The sequence below is a fragment of the Ambystoma mexicanum genome, chromosome 2p (genome assembly GCF_040938575.1).
Source record: "Ambystoma mexicanum isolate Mex_15411 chromosome 2p, UKY_AmexF1_1, whole genome shotgun sequence".
In the NCBI taxonomy this organism is placed as follows: domain Eukaryota; kingdom Metazoa; phylum Chordata; class Amphibia; order Caudata; family Ambystomatidae; genus Ambystoma; species Ambystoma mexicanum.
In genome coordinates, this window is record NC_090923.1 from 1,210,600,446 (window position 1) to 1,210,623,897 (window position 23,452).

At 49.2% G+C, this 23,452-nt stretch overlaps 1 protein-coding gene across 1 annotated transcript in view; it reads left to right on the forward strand.

The window, feature by feature from the left end:
- The window catches only part of ATP6AP1 (ATPase H+ transporting accessory protein 1), a 386,669-nt gene that overhangs the window by 328,376 nt on the left and 34,841 nt on the right, over positions 1–23,452 (forward strand). The window contains exon 8 of the mRNA XM_069645470.1: positions 9,456–9,503. Within this exon, the coding sequence (XP_069501571.1) occupies positions 9,456–9,503 (48 nt within the window). The remainder of the gene's footprint in view (positions 1–9,455; positions 9,504–23,452) is intronic.

Genomic DNA, 23,452 nt, shown 5'->3' on the forward strand with positions numbered 1-23,452 from the left:
CACCACCAAATATGTGCTAGGGTTCCCAGATTACCACACCCCCTCGGGCATATGGGGGATTCTCCCCAAACATTTTAGACAATTTCACCGGGTCCCTATGCCTGTCAGGGTCCGGCTTGCCACGTTACACACAGGACCTGATGCTGGTCCCACAGACCCTCACCTGGAGTTCCCTTCTCAACCTACACTCAACAGCTGAGTCGAGAACCCCAGGAAAGGGAAAGGGGTATTGGAGAAAATAACAAATGAGATACAGCTGACTCGTAACCTTCTGGTCGTCTCTGGTATCTGTAGTGAAAGACAAATGTGTTTGATTACATATACATTATATAAGTTGCTCAAATAATTCCACTTGCTAACTCTCTTACCTACTTAACCTCTGCTCTGGCTTAGAGGTTCAGGGAATCGCCTTAGAACTATTCTGAGTTAGGCATAGACTTTTGAAAAGTTCCTTCAGAAGCTTGAATTAGTAAAACCTTGATCTTCTGAAACAATATGCCTTAACTACCTGAAACGGGCAACAAGCAGTTTATCCAACCCAAATGCAATTAGTCTGACTGATGCCTTTATAGTTCTTGGTTATTTTAACTTGTGTTCACTGTAAATTGCTCTTTAGAAAATCTGCTAACATAGTGAATCTAATGCAATTTTCTAAATAGCAATCCATGGAATCACTGGGCAAGACTTCTTTGTTTCCTGGTTTGCTTGCTCCTTTATGTAGTCCTTTCTACATCATGAATAAACCTCATATGCTCCTTGCTAGAAAGGCTGATAAACCAATAGCTGCTTTAATAAGCAATGAGTAAGTCGATTGGCCGGAACTTCTTATGAAACAAAACCAAAGTCACTTGTAAGTTACACTTGGTCCAGCATACGCAATGTGTTTAGTATTTTAGTGTTTTCGCGCTACAGAACACCCGTGCTAACGGTATTTGCAATCTCGTCTTGATTGACACACGCACATATGAAAATCCATCACCGCTACTCAATGCGGCTTTACACGCGCTGACCGAAGCTTTCTTTTAAATAGTTCTGCGCACTCGCACAACGCTTACTTTAAACAACACAACTCGTGCTCTTTTTTATACACCCTACCCACGCTCGCTCCCTTCATTATATGGCTTGCGCACTTAAGGGAACAATACATGCTCCGTCGCTCCCTGTAACCCGTGCCTCCAATTACCGAAACTGCTGGGACACTTAACGTTCGCGCTCGCACACCTCGCGACTGCCTTTTGCGCACAACGTTTTTGCCAGAAATGATCTTTTCAAACTAAATCGCTGAGATTTCTGTATATGAACTGTTTTCAGCCTTAACCTTAAGTTGCCTTCTATTGAAAGTTCTTAGACTCTCACGCGGCACTGCCATTGAACAAATCTTTTCAAAAGTCTTAGTCACTAGCCTCTTGGCACAACGCACGCTAATGAGATTTCTTCAATAACCGTCATATACAAAACATATATGCAGTTTTCAGGAAAGTTGTACTTGTCATACAGGAAAAGACTTTCTTCTCACTTACTCTTTTCATCAAGCTCTCTGTCAGCATTTTCTTAATTTTAAAAATCCTCTTGTCTTTAGATTAAAAAAATGAATACTTCCACCTGTGGTCTTCTGAATTCACTCAGTTACTGCAATCAATCTTCTTACTTCTTCACTGGGTTGTCTGGACAGGCCTAAATTAAGGAGCTTAACAAATGTAAACCTGGACTCTGAATTACTATGGATGAAAGGCAGTTTAGAATCTTGCTTCACCTACCAAGTACCCAAACCATTGTCCGGCCCACCAATAAGCTAAAGCATACATTCCAATCAATCCAATAACAATTACTTACCTCCATCTTGACTTGGGCAACAAACAATGCTTATACCTAATGAAACAGCTTCCAATCCTGTGAATCGCTACAGGCCTCCTCCTGCTACCAGCCCACTTACTCCAACCAGCCATGGCAGTACCCCCTCCGCAAAGCCCTGCCTCAGGGCCTGGATTAATAGGTAACCTCCTATGAATTGTCCTAATCAAAATAGGTGCATGCACATCAGCCTGATCCTCCCAAGATCGATCTTCTGGGCCGTAACCTTTCCAATCAATAAGGTATTGCAAGTTTCCCCTAACCAACCTGGAATCTAAAATCTCCTTTAACCTCAAATTCTTACTCATTCTCTTCTCTTATAACTGCAGGTGGTGGTTTTCCCAACCGAGTTCCCAATACACAAGACTTAACCAAACTAACATGAAATGTAGGATGGCACTTGATACTGGGAGGTAACTTCAACCTGACTGCCACTGGATTGATTATTTTTTCTATTTCAAATGGACCAATACATTTTGGACTAAATTTAGTTCTCTTTTTAAGATGTAAATTCCTCGTGAACAACCAAACCTTTTGCCCCACTTGTTACTGTGGTCCCTTCTGACGCTTCCGGTCTGCAATAGCCTTAAACATTTATTTACTCTTCTGGTGAAGGTTAAGACCTCCTTAACCTTCACCAGACCATCCCTTATACAGGTTTATCTGTGCTCAACCTCTAGATTTGAGTACTCTGATGGTAAAACTTCTTTTAAAAATCGGGGATGGAAACCATAGTTACTAAAGGAGGGAGAATAACTAGTAGAGTCCTTAACAGAATTGGTATAACTAAACTCTGCCAACCATAAAAGATCTAACCAACTCCTCTTCTCCTGCGCATAAGCTCTAATGTATTTCTCAAGCTCCTGATTTATTCGCTCAGTCTGACCATTAGTTTGTGGATGATAACCTGAAGAAAGCTGTACCTCTATTCCCAACTCCCTACAAAAAGCATGCCAAAACTTAGAGATGAACTGAGCCCCTCGATCAGACACAATTTGTGTAGGCAACCCATGCAGTCGTACCACCTCCTGCAGAAAACTCCTTGCAATACCTAGGTGGTGATAAATTGCGGAACGACTACTCGGTCGTTCCGCAATTAATCTTGGCGGGCCCAGAAATAGTCTCAAACCTTCAATGGATGCGCAACAAGGTGCTCTAGATAGGTCGTGTGTCCTCAGTCCATCCCTCATATGTTCCACCATCACTCTTATTTGTGCTGCTTGATAGTACCTGCAAATGTCCGGGAACCCGAATTCCCCCCCTCTCCCTTGGAAGGGTGAGTGTTGCCAGTTTTACTCTTGGGATTTTATTTCCCCATATGAACCTACGAAGCTCCCCTGTGACTTACTGGAAAAACTTGTCTGGGAGGCGTTGCGGAATGGCTGTAAACAGATATAGTAGCCTAGGTAATACATTCATTGTATTTCATCCTCCCATACCACGTCAATATCAGTGGGCCCCATCTCTTTATATCCGGCTTTAACTGCGTGCGGAAGGGACTGTGGTTAGCCGTCCCCAATTAACCCAAATCCCTCGTCACCCGTATGCCCAGGTATCAAATGCTTTGTTGGTTGACCCTCAAGCCCAGGAATCTTCTTTTCTCATCCAGGAGTGGGCTCCTTGGCAATAATAGCAGGAGGGCAGATTTTCCCACATTAATCTTGAGCCCCGAGAGGCGACATATGTATCTATCTGGACCATTAATGCCGGAAGGGAAACCTAAACATTGGTGAGGTAAGCCAGCACATTGTCTGCGAACAGTGAGATTTTGTATTCCAAATCTCCCCCCCTCTATACCCCTGATCTGGTCGTTCATCCGTATTGCAATTTCTAACGGTTCCATTGCTAGAGCCTACTGCAGCGGGGAGAGGGGACATCCCTGCCTAGTGCCTTTCGTGAGTCCGAAGGACTCCGTAAGCCCCCCATTAATCTGCAACCTTGGCCTTTTTTATAGTTCTGTCACCCATTTCAAGAAATGTACTCCCAACCCCACCTTATCCAGCACCTTCATCATGAAGGGCTATTCGACCCTATCAAAGGCCTTTTCTGATTCCAATGTGACTAGGCATGCATCCTCCCCTGCCGTTTGAGCCCCATGGGTCAGGTTAATGGTTTTCCTTGTTATCTGACCATTGCCTCCCCTTAATGAAACCCACCCGATCACCGTGTACCAGCAACTGTATACTTCCTCCTAGTCTTGTTCCAAGGACCTTTGCTAGAATGTTCACGTCACCATTGAGGAAGGAAATTGGCCTGTAGGAGGAGCACCTGGTTTGATCCTTCCCTTCCTTCGGGATCGCAACAATAACTGCCGCCGCCATCATAAGGGGGAGGGGTTCACCCTCCAGTCGCGCATTAAAATACCTTTGCTAGATATGGAGCCAACAGGTACCTGTATAATTTATAGAATCTTATGGAGAATCCATCGTCCCTCAGGGCAGACCCCGCTTTCAGACCCACAATAGCCTTGACCACTTCCTCTGCAGTTATGGGGTGGTGTAGGCCTTTCACTAACTCCTTCGGGAGCCCTGGGATCGGATGCTTCTTCAGGAACTCATCGATTTGGGTCTCCTTCCCTTCCATTCTGAAGAGTACAGGATTCTATAGTATTCCACAAACTCGTCCCAGATACTCTGGGTATCGCATTGGACTCTACCATCCTCTGTTCTTATAATCCCAATGGTCCTCTTTTTCTCTTTCCTCAGTCTCCATGCCAGTATCCTATTTGCCATGTATCCCTTCTCATGGTACTTCTGTTTCAAGAACAGGAGTCTTTTCTCTGTTTCCTGCGTCAGTAAGGCTTTCAGTTGGGACTTATATTTGCGAAGCTCTTAGGCCTTGGAAGGCACCTCCTTCTCCTCCCTATCTCTTTTCATAGCCTATTCTCATCAGTGCACCTCTTTTGCCTTGAAGCCGTCCCAGACAGATTGAATTCTCACCTCCCCTGTGTCATTAAATAAAGTATTGATTCCCCCTTATCAATTCCTTTTGTACTGCTTTATCCTTAAGCAGGAAGTCATTACATCTCCAATTCCCCCGGGATGCCTCCTATGCCCCCGTTTCGATTGTGATTGCGACCATACACGGGATCTGAGTTACTAGGGACTGCTGCACCTTATCTCGCAGAGTTTGGTCCACGAGGATCCGGTCTATTTGCAAGAAAGAGTCATGGGCTGCTAAATAGTAGCTGGGACCGGACGGAGGGAGTCGTACAACCCCAGTACTTCATTGACCCCTTGAAAGCGCTCCGATTCTGTCTGGTTGGGTTTACTCATTCGTTCCACGCCCATTCTCTTGCGATCCCTCTCTGGATCCAGCACCATATTGAAGTGCCCGCCGACCACCAATTGGCCTTCAGTAAATTGGATTGTTTTATCTTGTACTTTCTCCCAGAATTCGCATTGCTGCACATTTGGGGCATATATCGATCCGATCGTGAACTTCACCCCCCTGCAGAAGTCCCTTCACAAACACATACCTTCCGTTGGGATCTGTCAATACTGCCTCCACTGTAAAGCTCTGTCTGGTCGAAACCAATACTGCCACCCCGCCTCTTTTTGACATCTGATGCCATGATCATTTCCCCCACCTCGTGATAGCGTAGTCTGGGTTTGCCTCCCTTTTTCCAATGTGTTTCTTGTAGATGCAATTGAGCTTGGCCCTCTTAAACTCCTGTTGAACCATCAATCTTTTGGAGGTCGAGTTAAGGCCCCAGGAATTAAGGGAGCCAACCCACAAATCGCACTGACCGGCCATCCCCCGTTTCCCCACCATACCTTCTATTCCCCTTGCTCCTGAGACGGGACCACCTTCGGAAACCTTTAAACCGGGTCTCAACTCTGCACCTATGATTTAGAACAATAACTTCTTGAACAACATCCCCGCTCTCCCCCGGCATCCAACCCCGCCCGGAACCATCACCCCTGGCTCAAATCACCAGAGGTTTACCTCCATACCTTCACGCAGCCCATCTCGCTCAATCTTCCTTTTCAAGTCCCCACAGTGTTTTAGCGTTTTATCTTTCGCGCCACCTCGCCCTCCCTCTCCAATTCCGCAATGCGCATGTCCGTCTGGGTTTCCATGGTGTCGGGGGATGTCTGGTTCTGTTCCACCGCCTGTAGTCTCTCGTCAGTTATTGATTCTTACATTTATTCTGTCCACTTCATTCCCCTAATCTCCTCCAGGAGGGAGGCTCTCTGCCCCCGACATGATGGTACTGTTTTTTCTTCTCCCCTCTGCTGGCTGATGATATTCAAAGTGTTCTAACTTCGCCCTCCATTCCATGTGCCTACCAGACATCCTAGGAGAGTGGGGCGGGGGAGGGGGGGTTCTCGCCACTCAGTCTACTTCCTCACAGAATACACCCGGATTGCTGTTGGGGCTGTGTACCTCTGACCCAGAGAGCTAGAGGTCCGCCACTTGCCTTTGATACTGTCTTTGCACCTGCTCTAGGCGAAGCCACTTGCTGCTAGTAGGACGAGGGAAAGAATGTGCAATGCCGCTCCCTCTTTGCATCCTCTTATGCGGTTTAGGGCAGTGTTTCCCGCACCTCTGATCTCCCCTTCAGAGTAGGTTACCAGACTGAGGGGTCCCTGGCAGGGCAGACACACGCCCCAGGGCGAGTCCTGGAGTCCTGGAGACCCTCACCAGGTCTGCTCAGCCTCACACCAGCCCCTCCAGAGTGTGGGGACTGGGGGATATCCACTCTCCAATATAAATCTTTCTACTTCCTCCCGACCCCTTGTTGAAGCTTTCTCGGTTGGCTTGGGTCGAGCTGTGAGTCCTCGTGTAGGTGGGCACATGCCCCAATGCAAGACTGGCCCCCCCCGGCAGTCTGCTCTTGCTCTCACCCCCCCCCCACCCCCGGCAGCCTGCTCTTGCTCCCCCCCCCCTCCCCTGGTGGCCTGCTCTCGCTCCAACCTCGCCTGGTGGCCTGCTCTCGCTCCACCCCCCGGCTGCCTGCTCTCACTCTTCTCCCCCAGCGGCATGCTCTCGCTAACCATCCCCCACCACCCGACTCCAGCAGTCTGCTCTTGCTCTCTACACCACCCCCCCCATCCCCCACGGCAGCCTACTCTCGCTCCTCTTCGCACCCCCGGCGTCCTACTCACTATTCGACCCCCCCCCCCCGCGGGCCAGCCTGCTCTTGCTCCTCTTCCCACCCCCCACACCCCTGTACCCCCCAAGTGGCCTGCTCTTGTTCCTCCCCACCCCCCCTGGCGTACTCGACCCCACCACCCCTGGCAGCCTGCTCTTGCTCACTGCCCCCCAAACTCCCCCAGCAGCCTGCTCTTGCTCAACCCCTCCCCTGGCAGCCTGCTCGCGTCCCCCTGTCCTGCTCTTGCTCTCTCCCCCCCTGTCCCTGGTGGCTTGCTCTCGCTCATCCCCCCCCTTCCCCCCTCCGGCAGCCTGCTCTTGCCCCCCCCCTCCCCCTGGCAGCCTGCTCTTCCCTCCCCCCGGCAGCCTGCTCTTCTCCCCCAGCCCCCCACCCCATGGGTCTGGTCTTGCTATCTTTGCTATCCCAACCCACCCCCAGAGCAGCCTGCTCTCTTCCCCCTAAACCCCCCCCCCCCCCCCTTGGCAGCCTGCTCTCGCTCCCTTCCTCTGTCCCCTAGTGGCTTCCTCTCACTCCCCCGTCCCCTTGCAGCTTCATCTTGCTCCCCCAAGCGGCCTCCTCTCGGCCCCCCCCACTCCGGCGGCCTGCTCTCATTCCACCCTCCCACCCCCCTGCCTCCCCGGCGGCCTGCTCTCATTCACCCTCCCCCCCCCCCCCCCCCCGTGGCCTGCTCTCATTCCCCCCCGGCAGCCTGCTCTTGCGTTCTTCCATCCCCCCCTGCAGCCTGCTCTTTCCCCCCCCAACCCCCCTCCCTGGCTGGCCTGCTCTCACTCATTTCCCCCCCTCTGGCAGCCAGCTCTTGCCCCCCCAACGGCCTGTTCACACCCTCACCCCCCCCCCCACCCCAGCAGCCTGTTCCTGCCATTGCTCTTCCCCGCCCATCCTCCAACGGGCCTGCTCTTGCTCTTCCCCTACCCCTCCCGGGCGGCCTGGTCTCAACCTCTCCCTCACCCCTTCCCGGGCAGCTCTTGGGACCCCCCCAACTGCTGCCCTGCTCTCGCTTTACCCCCCTGCCACTGGCCTGCTCTCGCTCCCCCCAATCCCCCCACCCTCGCGGTGGCATGCTCTCTCCCCAATCCCCCCACCCTACCGGCGGCATGCTCTCTCCCCACCCCGCCCCCCCCCGGAAGCCTGCTCTCGCTCTTCCCCCGGTGGCCTGCTCTTCGCCCCACCACCAGCCAGCTCTTGCTCCCTCCCCCCCCGCCGGCCTGCTCTTGCTGGTCCCCCCCCACTGCCGACTTTCTTGCGCTCACCCCCGGGCAGCCTGCTCTTGCTCTCTCTCCCCCTTCCCCCCAACAGCCTGCTCTCGCTTTATTCCCACCCACCTCCCCCGGCGGCCGGCTCCCAGCCGTCCCCTACCCTCCCCCGTGTCCCCCCCCCCAGCGGCCTGCTCTCACACACCCCCCAGCACCCTGCTCTCGCCCCCCTGCCACCCACCCAGCGGCCTGCTCTCGTTTGCTCTCCGCTCCCACCCTACCCCACCGGCAGCCGGCTCTCATTTCAACGACCACCCCCCCCCCCGGCAGCCTGCTCTCGCCCTCACCCCCACCCCCTTAGCTTGCTCTTGCTCTGCCTCCCCCTGCAGCCTGCTCTCACTCTCTACACCACCACCCCCCCCCCCGGCAGCCTGCTCTCGCCCTCACCCCCACCCCCTTAGCTTGCTCTTGCTCTGCCTCCCCCTGCAGCCTGCTCTCACTCTCTACACCACCCCACCCCCCCCGGCAGCCTGCTCTCGCTCCCTCCTGTTTCTCTCCATGCCCCCCCCTTCCGGCGGCCTGCTCTTCCTCTTCCCCACCCCCTCCCGGGCGGCCTGGTCTCGGCCCCTGCCCCACCCCTCCCGGGCGGGCTGTTCTTGCTCTCCTTCCCTCCTGGGCAGCCTACTTTCTCTAACACCTCCCTCACCCGTTCCCAGGGGCAGCTCTTGCTCCCCCCCCCCACTGGCGGCATGCTCTCACTTCCCCATTCCGCCTATCCTCTGGCAGGACCTGCTGTTCCCCCCCTTCCCGGGCAGCCTGCTCTCGCTCTCCCCCCAACTCCCCCCAATCCCCCCCTACCCCCCCCGCCCCTCCGCCTCCAGGGTTCAAGCAAAGGCGCAGCACTTGTTTGCCAAAGAAACCTCATCTGGTTGAACATGCTTCCAAAGAATGCCTGACGAAAGCAAGAGTGGCGGCCCAGGTTGCTGGCTTTTTGATCTCTGGAAGGTCACCGATACTGCCTCGGACCTTGTCGAATTAGCACAAAGTTTATCAGGAACCTGGAGACAGAGCTGGTAACCGTTTATTTAAAGATGCAAGAGAATTTCCATTTTTAAATGGTGACCTTGGTTGCCTTGTTCCCAGTTGAAGCAAGAGCGCTGTAATCCCTATGAACATTATTTTGCTTGCTCTTGCACCTCTGCTCTTGTTTCAACTTGGCATAGCAGCGCTGGGAGTTAAGGCAGTGGGGATTCCAACAGTCAACCCACTAACCCCATCTTGTTTTCTTGTAGTTTGGTGCTGCATTATGGGAATGCGTCTGGATCACCAGTGACTCTCAAGTAAGTCTATATATATTTATTGTTTTTTATTTGCTTTAATTGAAATACATTTTTGCAAAATTACAAGAACATCAAACACTGTATTACACTATAATCCAAAAGAACAAGGGAAGAACCAATCTCATTCTATCATGGAAAAAATGTAGATGAAAAAAAAAACGTCTTCATGGCAATCGTATGGCATGGTTAGTGCCCGCTATTAACAATGACCACCAAGTGTCCTGGTCTTCGCTCTGCGTATCTGATATTAAGAATTTAAAGTGTCTGGTTTGGCAAGTATATTGTGCTGGGATTGTTTGGTTCCCTCATATGGATGTGGCTTTACGGCTGCCCGGGGTCTATTTTTGGTCACCTCTCAAATCTGCATTCAATGCTTTTTTTGAACCATTACAGATTGCTAATTAACTGCTAGTATTACCAAGTTGAATATTTGGATATTCCCGTCACCTTTGTACTGCTGAGGACTCCACACAATTGCTAATTTCTGACTGCCCAGTGCTGTGTGGATGATAACGTTGCCAAATCATTCTTGTGTACATGAGTATTCGGATAATTAAAAGGATATGTTGTAATTCTGCCCTTTTTCTTTACTGTTGTGTTTCTAAGCTTGCATCATAGCTTGCTGTTTAGGATTTGTGCTCCAAGGAAAAATCTATAAAACCAGAGGATGGTTCCCTTTCCCTGGATTTTTTTGTAGGATGACCAAAGTGTCACTTTAAAAAAAAAAAAACAATAAAAAAAAAATATTCTTGAGGTTTTCACACCGTATTCCGAATGCTCTTGTTCAAATGAATTTTTAATAAAAATGTATTTGGCTTTTCTCATATTCTGGAAGAGTGAGTCTGTAGTCCTCTACCAGGATTCCTCTCAATGTTCGGAGTACTTTTATAGGCTCAAATGCCTGGTATGTTTGACTGCCAGGACTTCCTTTATGTACTTCCCCTTATGGACTCCTCCAATCCGCTGGTGTACTCATCTGCCAGGTATCTTTCCCCAAATACCAGCTTCCTGGTGCCTTCTCTTTACCAGGACTTCCTTTATTGACTTCACTTGATATTTTCAATATATCACATCAACATCTACTTTGTTTTGTCCAGTGTCCTCTGGGTAACACTTGTTTCAGCTCTCCTCCGCATTGACCTATCATTCATATATATTTGTTCAGGCTTCGTTGCTGCACATTGTCTTGTCAGTATTCAAATCTTTCTTGGAAATAGGGATTTAACATAACTTTGCCTGCATTTAAATTGCCTTTAAGTATTGTCCAAAATATCAATCTCTCCTGATTAATTCACTTGATTGCCTCTGTCGGTACGACACCGGTGTTCCCAATGGCTCTGGGCTGTCTCACTGGTAGTTTGTGGTCTTTCCAACTTAAGGCATGCCTCTGTGTTGAAGCTTCCTCCTTGGATTGGCTTCTCACACAATGCAGACTTCTTTTCAGTGTTTCCTGCAGCTCTGCGGTTACTCGCCAGCTTCACTTGGTGGCCTGGACCGGAGAATGTGGTTTCCTGCTATGACTGTAATTACAGGACCTCGGCTGTGCCTCCTGGTGCTCCCGCGGTCCTTGGGGTATCCCTGCTGCACACCTCTCCTTCACACCAAGCCGCGGCCTGCAGCTCTCGCTCGCGTGCCGCTACATCAATGTGCCAGCCTTCCTTCCACGGTTCTCACCCGTACTGCCCTGTTGAATACTGCAGTTACCATTTTTAAATGTCCCGGACAATTTACTTTGAATAAAACAACTAGTCTGCACGTTAATTTTTGGACTAAGTTTGCATTAACTCTTGCCTCATCATCTTCGTCTCAGTACTTGCAGCTTTATGGGACCTGAAGTCCATAGATAAAATGGCATTTCCAAAATTTTGTTCAAGCTTCACATATATAAATGTCAAACATATATTGTATGTGGATTATGAATGTGTGGGGTACACGTGGAGTTTTGTCTAGACTGACAGTATTCCATTAGCAGTTTAGGTATTTTGGGGTTTTCTTCAGAGAAAAGGGTGTGTGGGGTGGGGGTAATACTGCGTCTCCAAAAGAATAATCCCCTCCCATGTGATCCTACCTTCTATTACCACCCACAGGGTCAGGATTAGGTAGCGGCTGCCATCCCTGGACCGCGTTTGAGGAGGCTACCACTGGGGAATTGGTGATTAATCCACTGAATCCATCACATAGTGCACAGGAACATTAATGATTTCATTTAATGCTTTACCATGCCGCAATGAACACATGTCCAACTGACTGCACAGTATAGACCAGTCTAGACACGCAATACATTTTTTTTTATGCTTGTGACTCTTGGAATCACATGCTGTGCATATAGCCTGACCTCTAATGGTAATCACGAAGTATTGCATCTTTTTTTCAAATAATGAAAAAGAACATCGACCTGGGTGTGTCTGTAACACTATCCCTACCATGATGTGTAGTGTACTCATGATCCCTCACAGGTCCAACGTTTTTTTTTTCTGCCATACTGGTCGGTTGCTTTCCTGCTTAGCTCTTGTTAACAATATTTATTGCTGTTTCTTTGCATTTTCGGCACATACTTCGACTGTTCCCGTTTGCCACCCTGCAAATCTTCTATTGCATTTACGATGGCTGCCGACGGCCTTCACCTTAAGGCTTCGGCCTTTACATTGGGGAAAGTTGGCCCCTTATTCTCGATACTTCTCTTTAGAGAATGCCTTTTCTTTCCTTTCCCTCTTAATTTCCTTATCGGACTGCTCTTTTACCACTTTATGATGGAGAGAACTCCATTTAAATGTTTCCCTTCCTGTAATAGTACGTTTCTGTACAAGGACACTCGTAAGGAGTGTAAGAACTGCTTACCACGTGACCACGACGAGCGGCGTTGCAAAGCCTGTCAACTCTTTAGGCCCAAAACGCTTAAAGGCACAAAGCAATGGGCGGCCTACGCCATGCAGGCAGAGTCCTATTCTCCCGCTGCGGACGAGGATTCCTCTACTAGCCACGGCTCCAGTTCGGAGGCCGAAGAACTTGTGGTGTCAGCAGACTACTATGTCCCCATGCCCACTAGACTTGCAGAACACACTTTACGGGGAGACCACTCGCCAGCGAGAAGGGCACACATTCTCACACCAAGGCTAAACACCCAACCCCTTGGCATCCTACTACGGTACCGTCGAAAAGGTCTCCAGCACTCGCAGGCCCTGAGGGTTCAGGGCCCGCTGTGCCTCCACTGTCGCATGTGACACATGGTACCACCTCTTCCACTACCCAGGGTGCCTCCCCTAACATTTTGACACCTGTTTCTGACTCGTCGAAAGACACGTCGAAACGTGCTTCCTTAGGCAAAACCTACTGTAAATTAAGGGAAAAGCCCACGAAGGCCCTTTCACGTGGTTCTAACAGACACCCTCTTCTCTGTCCTCAGGCTATACACAGACCTCATCTCCATTATTACAGTCCTTAGAAGGGCCCAATGGCCCTGTTCAGGCATAGTTGGCTTTTCCACTTCCAGAAACCCGAGCCGCTAGCTCGCGGACTAGGGAAAGGTTTGAGGAATGTGTGGACAAGGTCTCTGAAGAATCTCAAATTTAGTTGAAAAACCAATACATTCAAAGATCTCATTCCATGAGGGGGGCTCTAGACCTTGCAAGTCTCCTAGGCTTCAGTCCCTCGTAGGCTGCCATGCCCCTCCTGGCCTGAAACTACTGGATCCAGCTGGAGACATTTTTCAGGATGATTTGAATGGCCAAGGTGAAGACATGTTCTATGTTTCATGATGATGGTTTCCAGGACCCCATTGCTCTAGATCCAGATCAATGGCTTCATATTGATGACCAGTGGATCTCGCTCCCACTACCCATGCTCATGAGGCAGAGCCTGATGATATTTTTTGGACGCACCTCCTGTTGCCCTGCCCAGGGAGGCTTCACCTATTGACGACCAGCTGCTCTTCAATTTGAAGGCAGCGCACCATTTTAAAATTGTCACTCAGGAGCTTGTTCCTGGCTCAGACTTTGTGAAGGACATCCTCAAAGAAAAGGTTCCGGCCAGCCTGGCAATCCCCCTTCTCAACTCAATTAACAAGTGCATTGCCCCTTCTTTGCTTGCGCCCACCCTTACTCGGGTGGTGAATCAGCGCAATGAAAAGATGTTTCGGTCCGCGCCCTCCGATCCACTTTATATTCAGGGACTCATCCCAGACTCGCTGTTGGTCACCAGAACTCTGTTCTTCATCTGAGGTTCTTCCTGATAACTGTAAAACTCTATGCCTTAGGCAAGAGAATTACTACTTCTGCGGCCTACAGCACCTGCATTGCCAATAACACCACTCTGCTTGCCAGCTTTAATGATGTCCAGTGGGACCTGGTACGAGATGGACTTCAGAATGGTTCTGAACCTGCAAAATTACAACTAATTGTGATTGTGCAGGAAGGATGTCGGGTCACTCAAAATATCTTAAACGCACTTCACACCTCAGAGACGGCTGGCAGAATGTTACCAGAGGGAACTCTTTTAAAATGCCATGCTTGGCTGGGCTGAACAATTCCAGGTTTAAACCCGAGACACAAGCCTCTCATCAATACACCTATTGAGTAGTCTGCTCTTTGCCGTCTCAAAAGCGTTGTGCACTGCTTTGCCAAAGGAGCAGAATAAGACATTAAAATCTCTCTAGCAAGCCTTGTGTGCAACTCAGGGTTTTCAATACCCGCTGGTCCTTTCGTGGACAATTCTTCTCTCGAACCGCTCTGGGTTCCTACAGTACAGGCGAATAAACCTGCTACTCTGGCCAAGAAGTGTCCAGACCCTTCAGCAGCAGGGATTTCGGCGTGGCAAATGAAGAGGTAGGAATGCAGTCGCCGGAGGCTTCCCTGCCAGCAAATGACTCCATTTCGGGGTCCCATCCCATACATTTCCAGTAGGAGGTCAGATAACATGCTTAACCCACGCATGGGAGGGGATCACTTCAGACAAGTGGGTGCTCAAGTCTGTAGACGAAGGCTATTGCATTGAGTTTCTTCAAACACCTCTATCATCCACCGAAGAACAGACGACTATCTCCGGACCATCTCCTCATCCTTCAAGTAGTAGTGGAGGCTCTGCTGCAAAAGGGAGCAATCAAACTCATCCCATATCATCGGTTAAACAAGGGTATCTATTCAATATACTTCCTTGTAGTTTAAGGATTAGACCAGAGGTTCAGGATGACTCTGCAGGAGGTAATTCCGCTGCTGAAGCACAATTGCATGTCCACCTAGGATATGGAAAATGCCTACTTTCATATTTCAATGTTGCCAGCGCACAGGAAGTACCCAAGACTCGAGATAGAGGACACTCACTATCAATTCAAAGTACTCCCCTTCGGCATTGCCTCAGCCTTAGGAGTTTTACCAAGGTACTGGCAGTGGCGGCAGCTCTTCTGCGCAGGCAGTCTGTTCCTGTGTACCCTTATCTGGACGACTGGCTCATAACTGGAGACACACATCAAGCGTGTCTGGATAACGCCCAAGACTATAGACCTACTTTTTCAACTGGGGTTCTCCATCAACGAAAATAAAGACTTGCCCTCAGCCAAGTGAGAGAATTTCTGGGGGCCCTAATTCGGACATATGACTGGCTTGTCAAATATTCCATATTCCTGCGTATGTAGCTGGTCGACAAATAACTGTATGGAAAGCCATGCAACTATTTGGAATGCAGCTATTTGGAATGATGGCACCCTGCCTTTTCCTGATTATACACACTTGTCTGCAATTGCATCCTATGTAGGAGTGGCTCTCGAGACAATTATATCAGGCAATCAGTCAGTGGAAAAATCCAGTGTTTGTCTTGAAAGCCCTTGTTCTGTCGCTGCAGTGGTGGTTGAAGGGCAACCTTCTGAAGGGAAAAATCATTCACCCCCGCCCCCACCCCACCCGTAGTAGAAGCCACTCTCACCACAGACTCTTCCCGGTCAGGTTGGGGAGCTCACCTTCTACAGCTCATGGCACGTGGTCACAATCAGTAGCCAACAAACACATCAACCTATTGGAGCCATTTGCTGGATTCAAAGCCCTGAATGCCTTTCAGACATAACTGCAACGGAAGGCAGTTCTAGTACTTACAGACAGCACCACGGCCATGTATTACATAAACAAACAGGGAGGTACTCACTCTCCAGGGCTGTCCAAACTGTCCGAGCATTTGGAAATGGACACTCGCACATGTTCCTCCTGTCACAACACGCTCCACCGGAACACAATCTTCTTGCAGGAATGCTCAGCAGAGACTTGTAGCTACCCATAGAACATGAGTGGCGCTTGTATGAACACATTTTGCACAAAGTCTTTGCAGATCCAGACATCGACCTCTTTGGAACACTGAAGAATGCACACTGCCCAGAACAGGATAATACACAAGGTGCACCAGGAATAAGTTACACTAATCTCGGTAGCACCGATGTGGGCTCATCAGACATGGTTCTCGAATCTCATGAGAATGTCATTTTGCCCTCCAGTGAAGCTGCCTTGCCCCTAAAACGTGCTGCCCCAAGATCAGGGCACAACACTGCACCCTTGCCCTCAAACTCGCCACTATTTTGAAAAGTATCCTGGTAGCAGGGGTGTTTCATTATATTATTTCTTTGCTGAGCGTCCCTGCATAATTGACAGGGTGTGCTACCCTTGTATTACAGAAAGTAATCTAAAAGTAACTAATAGTTTTTAATCCCCCTGAATAGGTCTGGCCTTTAGTAAATGTGTATCATAAGGTCTTCCTATTCTGAAGGTTTTATGCTTTGTCCTGTGTACCTTCAAGCACTGAGTTTCTATAATGTTTGATTCTATGAGCACTACCTAGCCAAGATTAATCTTGTCCTACTTGTATTTAAATGAACCCTTTATTTTTACAATACATGGTGTTTCAGTGTTTCTTTGGACCATATGTATGCTATAATTTCTTTGTACCAATCTACAGCCCTATCTCCCTCCTAAGATAAGCCTGGCTGCTCTGTCTATGCTACCATATACTCAGGTGGTACAGCCTTATACTAAGATTGGAGTCTTGTACTGTCTTAATTAGATGTTTTTACTAAGCCCTTAGTTGGACTTCGAAAAATAATTCCTAACTGTAACGCCCCTGCAGCCTTCCAACCCTTCCTAAATGGTGTCTTCAGAGACATCCTAGATGTCTACATCGTCTTCTAGCTCGACGATATCTTGATTTATTCCACTTCCAAGGACAAGTATGATGTACATGTAAGGGAGGTTATATCACAGCTAAGGAAACACCACCTCTATGCCAAGGCGTCCAAATGCGCTTTTCATCAACAGAAGGTGACATATTTGGGTTATGTCTTATCCCCAGGACACACAGAGGTGGGTCCAAGAAAGATCGATACCATCTTGGAGTGGCCGGTCCCTATGTCTGTCAAGAGTCTGCAAAGATTCCTGGCTATGCCAATTTCTAAAGACTGTTAATTCCTCGATATTCTCAGATTCTGTTACCCATGACCACCCTACTAAAAGACGTATTCGCACAGAACCAGCCGACCCAAGAAGCCTTAGATTGTCTGAAGCAAAGATTCACCACAGCCCCGTTTTTGAGAATCCCGAACCCGGAACTCGCCTTTGTGGTGGAGGCCGATGCTTCTGATTAAGCAGTGGGTGCGGTACTGTCCCAAGCAGACCCCCAATACAAACTCAAACACCCTATAGCATACCATTCCAGAAAGCCCAATGCTGCGGGACAGATCTAAAGCATATTTGATCAGAAACTGTTGGCTATTAAAGAGGCTTTTACCACCTGATGACGACATCTCGAGGGAGCAACACATCCCATCATGGTAATTACGGACCAGAATCCGATAATTCTTGCGTATAGATCGCTCCATCAATCAAAGACAAAACCATTGGCTGTATTTCTTTTCATGTTTCAACTTCAAGGCCACCTATACTGCAAGCTCTCCGAATATCAAAGCCGACATGTTATCCCAAAAGGATCCTATACCCATGGAAAAGCTGAAGGACTCGTTTATTGCTCCTTCTCAAATCCTCTCCACGCTTCAATCTGAATTGGAAGGGTATGAGGAACGTCAGCGTCTCACTTATACGGACTCAATGGAAAAAAAACTATTCCTTGATGAATCCTACCCATCAGGAAAGAATAGGACTTCTAGTCCATGGAAAGAGACTGTGGTTACTTAAGGTCTGTTTCCTTCAATGGTGTCACGACTGTCTTGGAGCCGGACACTTCGGAATCTTAAAAAAAGAAAATGTAGAGGTATGCTTCGTGGAAGGAATGGGCTGATGTCCGACTATATCCGAGGATGCAGTGTCTTTCCTCAGTCAAAAGTCAATTACTCGAAGACCATTGGCCTATTGCAGCCACTGCCCATATCAAAGGGTCCATTGAAAGACAGTTGAATGGATTTCATCATTGACCTTCCACTGGTATAGACATACCACGATTCTGACAATCGTAGACCGATTCACTAAAATGGCTTATTTTGTAGCACTCCCAAGATTTCCCTCGGCCAGTTCTAGGGCCCGGCTCTTCATTCAACACGTATTCTGTCTTCAGTCTTTCTAAAACCATCATTACAGATAAAGGAACCCAGTTTGTGTCTCGTTTTTAGAGGGAAGTCGGTTGTCTCCTAGGAATTGACATGATTTTCTTCAGCCTCCCCAGCCCCCAAGAGATGGCCAAACCGAGAGTGAACCAGGTAATAGGGCAGTACTTGAGTTGCTATGCCACTATGCAGGACGACTGGTTGACGCTGTTACCCATAACTGAATTTGCCTTTAACAACTCGCATCATTCCTCCCAAGCGGATACAGCATTTCATGTGACTTAAGGATCTCATCCTTCCTCGTTTCCTATGAAGCCTCTAAAATCCACTCCAGTTACGGCGGCTCATGAACACCTGCAGTTGTTACAAGGATTTCAGACGGCAGCTATGTAACTAAAACATGCCCAAGAAAAAACCAAGAACTTTGCTGACAAAAAGACGGCATGCGCCTCTCTATAAAGGGAATAACAGTGTGGTTGGCTACAAATATCAACATCCCTAAATGTTCTCGGAAATTCAAACCCTGGTTTTTCGAGGTTCTATTTGTAACTTCTATTTTGTCATCGGCCTACAGTTCGCTAGATCTCCCTCTCGGAATGTCCATCTAGCCCTATCTCAAAAGGTGTTCTCATCCGGTATTGTACAAAAATGTCACCCTCATTTGTGTGCCCCCGCAGTCACTGTGACTTTGGAGGTGCACAAAATGAGTGACATTTACTGCGCCCAAGATGAGCGGGGGTGTCCTCCGCTCCACCTGGGTGCATTAACGGGGGTCAGGGGTTGTGGGGGTGTCCCCCGCTTACCATTTCGGAAAGCGGGGGACATGTAAGAAAAATAAAAAGCACCCTGCAGCGTCGGCTCTAACCCACGTTAGTGGGAAGAGCTCACGCTGCAGGGATCGCAGGGGGCAGGTGGCACACTTCTGCGTGTGCCGCCCTAAAGGTGAGTGGAGTGGGGGGATGGGAGGGGTAATGTAGGCCGGGGGAAGCATGCACAGTGATCCATATGATCACTGCACCGCACTGTAACTGGTGTCGGCATTTTCGGCCGTCGCAGTTACGGGGGCGCAGTGTTCAAATAGATCCTTCTCATCCTAGCTGGTACTAGTGTGCCGCCTGTCTAGAAAATAGGATTGGTAAGGGGCTGACACTAATCTAGCTCACTACTTTCCCACAACTACTGGTTTGCTAAGAAACCCAACACTTACATTTTATGTCTCCCTCTTAAGTGTGTCTAAAAAGCAGAATTCTCTGCATAAATTAGATCAGAATCATTTTCTTCCATGACATTCACTAGTCTGAATGCTCTGGGGGTTCAGGGAATCGGCCTGAAGACTTGAGGTCTACCGGTTTCAGTAGATTATTGTAAGGAAGGCATGGAATCAAAAAAAGACACAAGTGACCACAGTTCAAGGGTGTTTATTGAACTTTATCAAGGGGGTGATAAAAACCTATTTAAACCCAACTATAAGATGGGAGCACTCTACGATCATTAAATAACAGTCCTAGTGGGTTCTCGTCAAAATTAATGGGCCTATACTAATAATGGGGTAATATTCATGAAAAAAGTGTTCACAAAATGATAGGATATTCAGGCCATTGGCCTCCCTTCCCCACGTTGTCGGCATGTGACAAAGGGGTTCGCTCAACCAGAGGACACTCTGGCTTCTTCGGCACAGGGACACAGTTCCATTACTAAAATCAGGGCCTTCTGTGCCCAAGTCTCTTGCGTATCAAAGTCTCCTGATTGAGAGTGCCTGATGTACCAAAACAAAGTTAATTTACAAATGTTCGAGTCTGGCGATAAACTCTTCACCCTGGATCCCCCTCAGCCGGGCTCTGACCGCTTTTCTACAATGCTTATAAATGATCTTCTCTCGGGTAACTCATGGTTCACCCTGGATTCCCTTCTTCTGGACTCAGATCCCTTTTCACAATTTGTCTTACTCAGCCGGGCTCGGACCAATTACAGTTCTTGTTAGCTATCAGACTTTCGAATGTGCACAGGGTTTGGCTTGACCCGTTGCAGGACCACTTCGATTTCACAGCTCACAATTTTACACACTCAGTTGGATATCTTCGAATGAGCACCCACATGGCGCCGGACCACTCTGTATATGGCATCTACCTTGGTTTCAAAAGTTTTAAAAGTTCATTCACGCCTTGGATATTCAAATATATTTGCGTCGTTCCACACATGCTAAATTCTGTTCTTTGCAGATTTATCCATACAATGTTGCCGCTTGCAACCTTGGTTCTAACAAAGCGCCTGGTCTGCTATCTGTCTCCCTAACTCACCTGCTGTGCTGACTTTACTTTACCTTTGACACACAATGCACCTTTCTTCAGCTTTAATTCCCGGCCTTGTTTCTTATCATGGAGGGCTTGTGAAAGTAGCTGTTTCCTTCCTCTGAAAAGGCCAAGGGCAATTCCCTCCTTGCAACACTTTCTGGTCTTTCCGTCTTTCTCGTTGTATTATACTGCCATCTCAGAACTGCTGCTTCCTTGTGTGTTTTGCCTTGTTCAGAGTTTGCTTTCGTGCTCCACCTCGTATCTGTGTGGGGAAGTGTGATGGAAGCCAGGAGTATGCAATTATAAGTAATTCCCTTTCGTATGGATTGTGTCCTCCAACGCATTAAACATCTTTGACATTTAATGTCCACAGCTGTGCACTTCAGAAACATTTTTTCGGCAGAGGGCGTCCTGCGTCGATGGCATCGGGTCTATGTCCCTCGAAGGCCTCCATCGAGGGCGACGTCACAGGATGTTATAAATAGGATGCACAGCACCCATAGCCTCAGTCCCATTTTTTTCCACGAACGTGTTAACTTCGTGAGACTCTGCGCGCCTCATATGTGTTCTTCGTAGATGTCTTTCTCTTCGACCCCTCTGACTCCGCGGTCTGGCTTCAAGACCTGCCGGGACTGCAAGTCGAAGATGTCGCTCACCGACCCCCACCGCATTTGTTTGTGGTGTCTGGGCAAGTCGCACAACACTGATGACTGCTCGAAATGCCAGTCGCTGACTGCCAAGGCCTTGCTGGAGCAGAAGGGGAAGCTCCTGGTAGGTGGGGGCTTGAAGCCTGTTAAGTCCCGTGCTTCAAAGTCCAAGGGGTTTTGTACTGATGACTCGAGGGGCGACGCTCCGCATCAGAAGGAATCCCGGGGAGCTTGGTCCCGGAGTGATTCCAGCCTAGTCTTCCTTGTCCCGGCACTCGAAGCGCTGTCACCGGTCGCCTTCCCTGTCCTCCTCGGAGGATGGTACCTCGAGGAAGGTTACGTGCCCTACGAAGTCCTCAACTCCAGAGGAATGGGCGGTGTTTAGGAAATCTATGATGGTGATTTTTTTCAATTCTTAATTTCTTACGAAGCCGGCCATAATTGGTCTTGTTCCATGGCTCGCACGCCTTCGGGTTCGTGACGTGATACATATTGGGAGCCGTCAAGGCCCCGTACGGACGAGGAATTGAAAGGTTGCAAGAGACGTGTCTCTAGGTCTCGGTCCTCGTCCCCAGCGAGACCGCAGCTACCTATGGAGGGCTCGATGCTGCGTCGACTCGGTCGGGGCTTTGTCCGTCCGACTCGGATGTCGCCCCTTTGCCATCATACCAGCCCACGGCGCCATCAGCACCTATGTCGACGTCGAAGCCTTTGGCGCTCCCGACGTCGAGGTTGTCGACGCTTTTGACGTCAAAGCTTTTGACGCTTTCGGCACCTTCAGGGATTTTTTTCAGTGTGCCATTGGAGTTCCGGACATCGTGGATCCTCCGAGGAAGGCTATATCGATGTCTGTGCAGCCAGTTGTGGCCTCCAGGCCCGCTCCTGTCACCAGACCTGGGTTTTACCTCCCTCTGGTTAACATTTACAAAGAGGAGAGGTCTGAGTTTGAGAACCCTGGTGAACTGGATGAGGCTCCCCAATTTTCTGGTGAGTCAGTTGGAGGATTTGAGACAGTCTCGCTCCATGATGCCAGTGGGTTGGACACTTCCCCGGAAGTGGACTTTGGTAGACCTGAGCCTTATGCAGAGTCTTCATACAGAAGACTCCTGTCATGGGTCTCGGAGTATCTGGGCTGGTCCCGTCCTCCTGAAGACTTTGTGCAGGACGATCTGACTGACATTTTAGATCAGGGTCCGTCCTCTGACCCGGTTTTGCCTTTTTATCCTTCCTTGCAGAAGATGGTGGCAGCTGCTTGGCAGTCTCCGGATTCTCTTCCGGCTGTTACTAAGTCCTTGACCAAGAAAGACCGCCCTTCTGTTAGCGACCCCAGCTCTTTATCTACTCGCCCCACTCCTGAGATTTTGATGATTCAGGTGGCTATGGCCACTTCGAGGCAGGCCGCGTACCCTTCCATCCCTCCGGATAGGGACGACAAGCGCTTCGACGGTTGGGCACGGAAGGTGTTTTCTGCTGGGAGTATGGCCTTGAAATCCACATGTGCCTTGGCAAAGTTTACACAAGCTCTGTGGAATTGTTTCTTTTGTGGCTGACTGTATTCCCGAGGGGGAAGAAAGGGATGGTTTACTTGCTATCGTGCAGGATGGCAAGGATACCATGTGTGAGGCCCTTCAGTCAGGTTTGGATACGGCTGACAGTGTGAGCCGGTCCATTGATGCGAGCACCATTCTACGCACATTTGCGTGGTTGCGGAAGTCTGGGTTTGCTCCGGATGTGCAAAGCAGTGTTCTGAACATGCCCTTTAATGGCCTACATTTATTTGGCAGCTAGGCTGGCGAGAGCCTTGAGAGGTTGCAGACCTCAAAAGCTGCGGCAATCTTTAAGCGCCGCAGTGCGCCAACCTCCGCCTTTTTGTCCTAGGGGACAGCAGTGGAGGGGAGGTTCCTTTCGTTTCTACTCCTCTTTTGGTCGAACGAGAGGGGCTGCCAGTCAAATGGGCCAGTGAAAAAGTACCCGTGGTGGTCAGGGAAATCGTTGTGCCAAAGCCACTCGGGCAGTTGCCTCTTTGCCTTCAGGCACTGCCGCAGCCGCTTCTAAACAGTCCCAAGGCCATGTACCATGGTTCCCTGGTTGGGTGCAGGCTGTCCCAGCATCTTGAAGAATGGTGTGCCATTACTTCAGCTGCGTGGGTTCTGGATACCATAGCCCACTGCTACTGCCTTCCCTTCAGCAGCCTCACGACAATCCACCAGGGAAACTCTTTGAAGCTTCTGGATTCGCTATTTGCGCAGGAAATCTTGTCCCTGCTGGACAAAGGCGCCATAGAACTGGTGCCTGTAGCGGAGAGGAACAAGGGATGGTATTCGCCTTATTTTTTTTATCGCAAAGAAAGACTGGGGATTGAGACCCATCATGGACTTGCATTGGTTGAACAAACTTCAGGAAGGACAAGTTCAAGATGGTCACTCTTTCTCGACCCCTCCAGGCCCTTCAACTTCAGGATTGGTTGGTGTCTCTGGATCTCAAGGA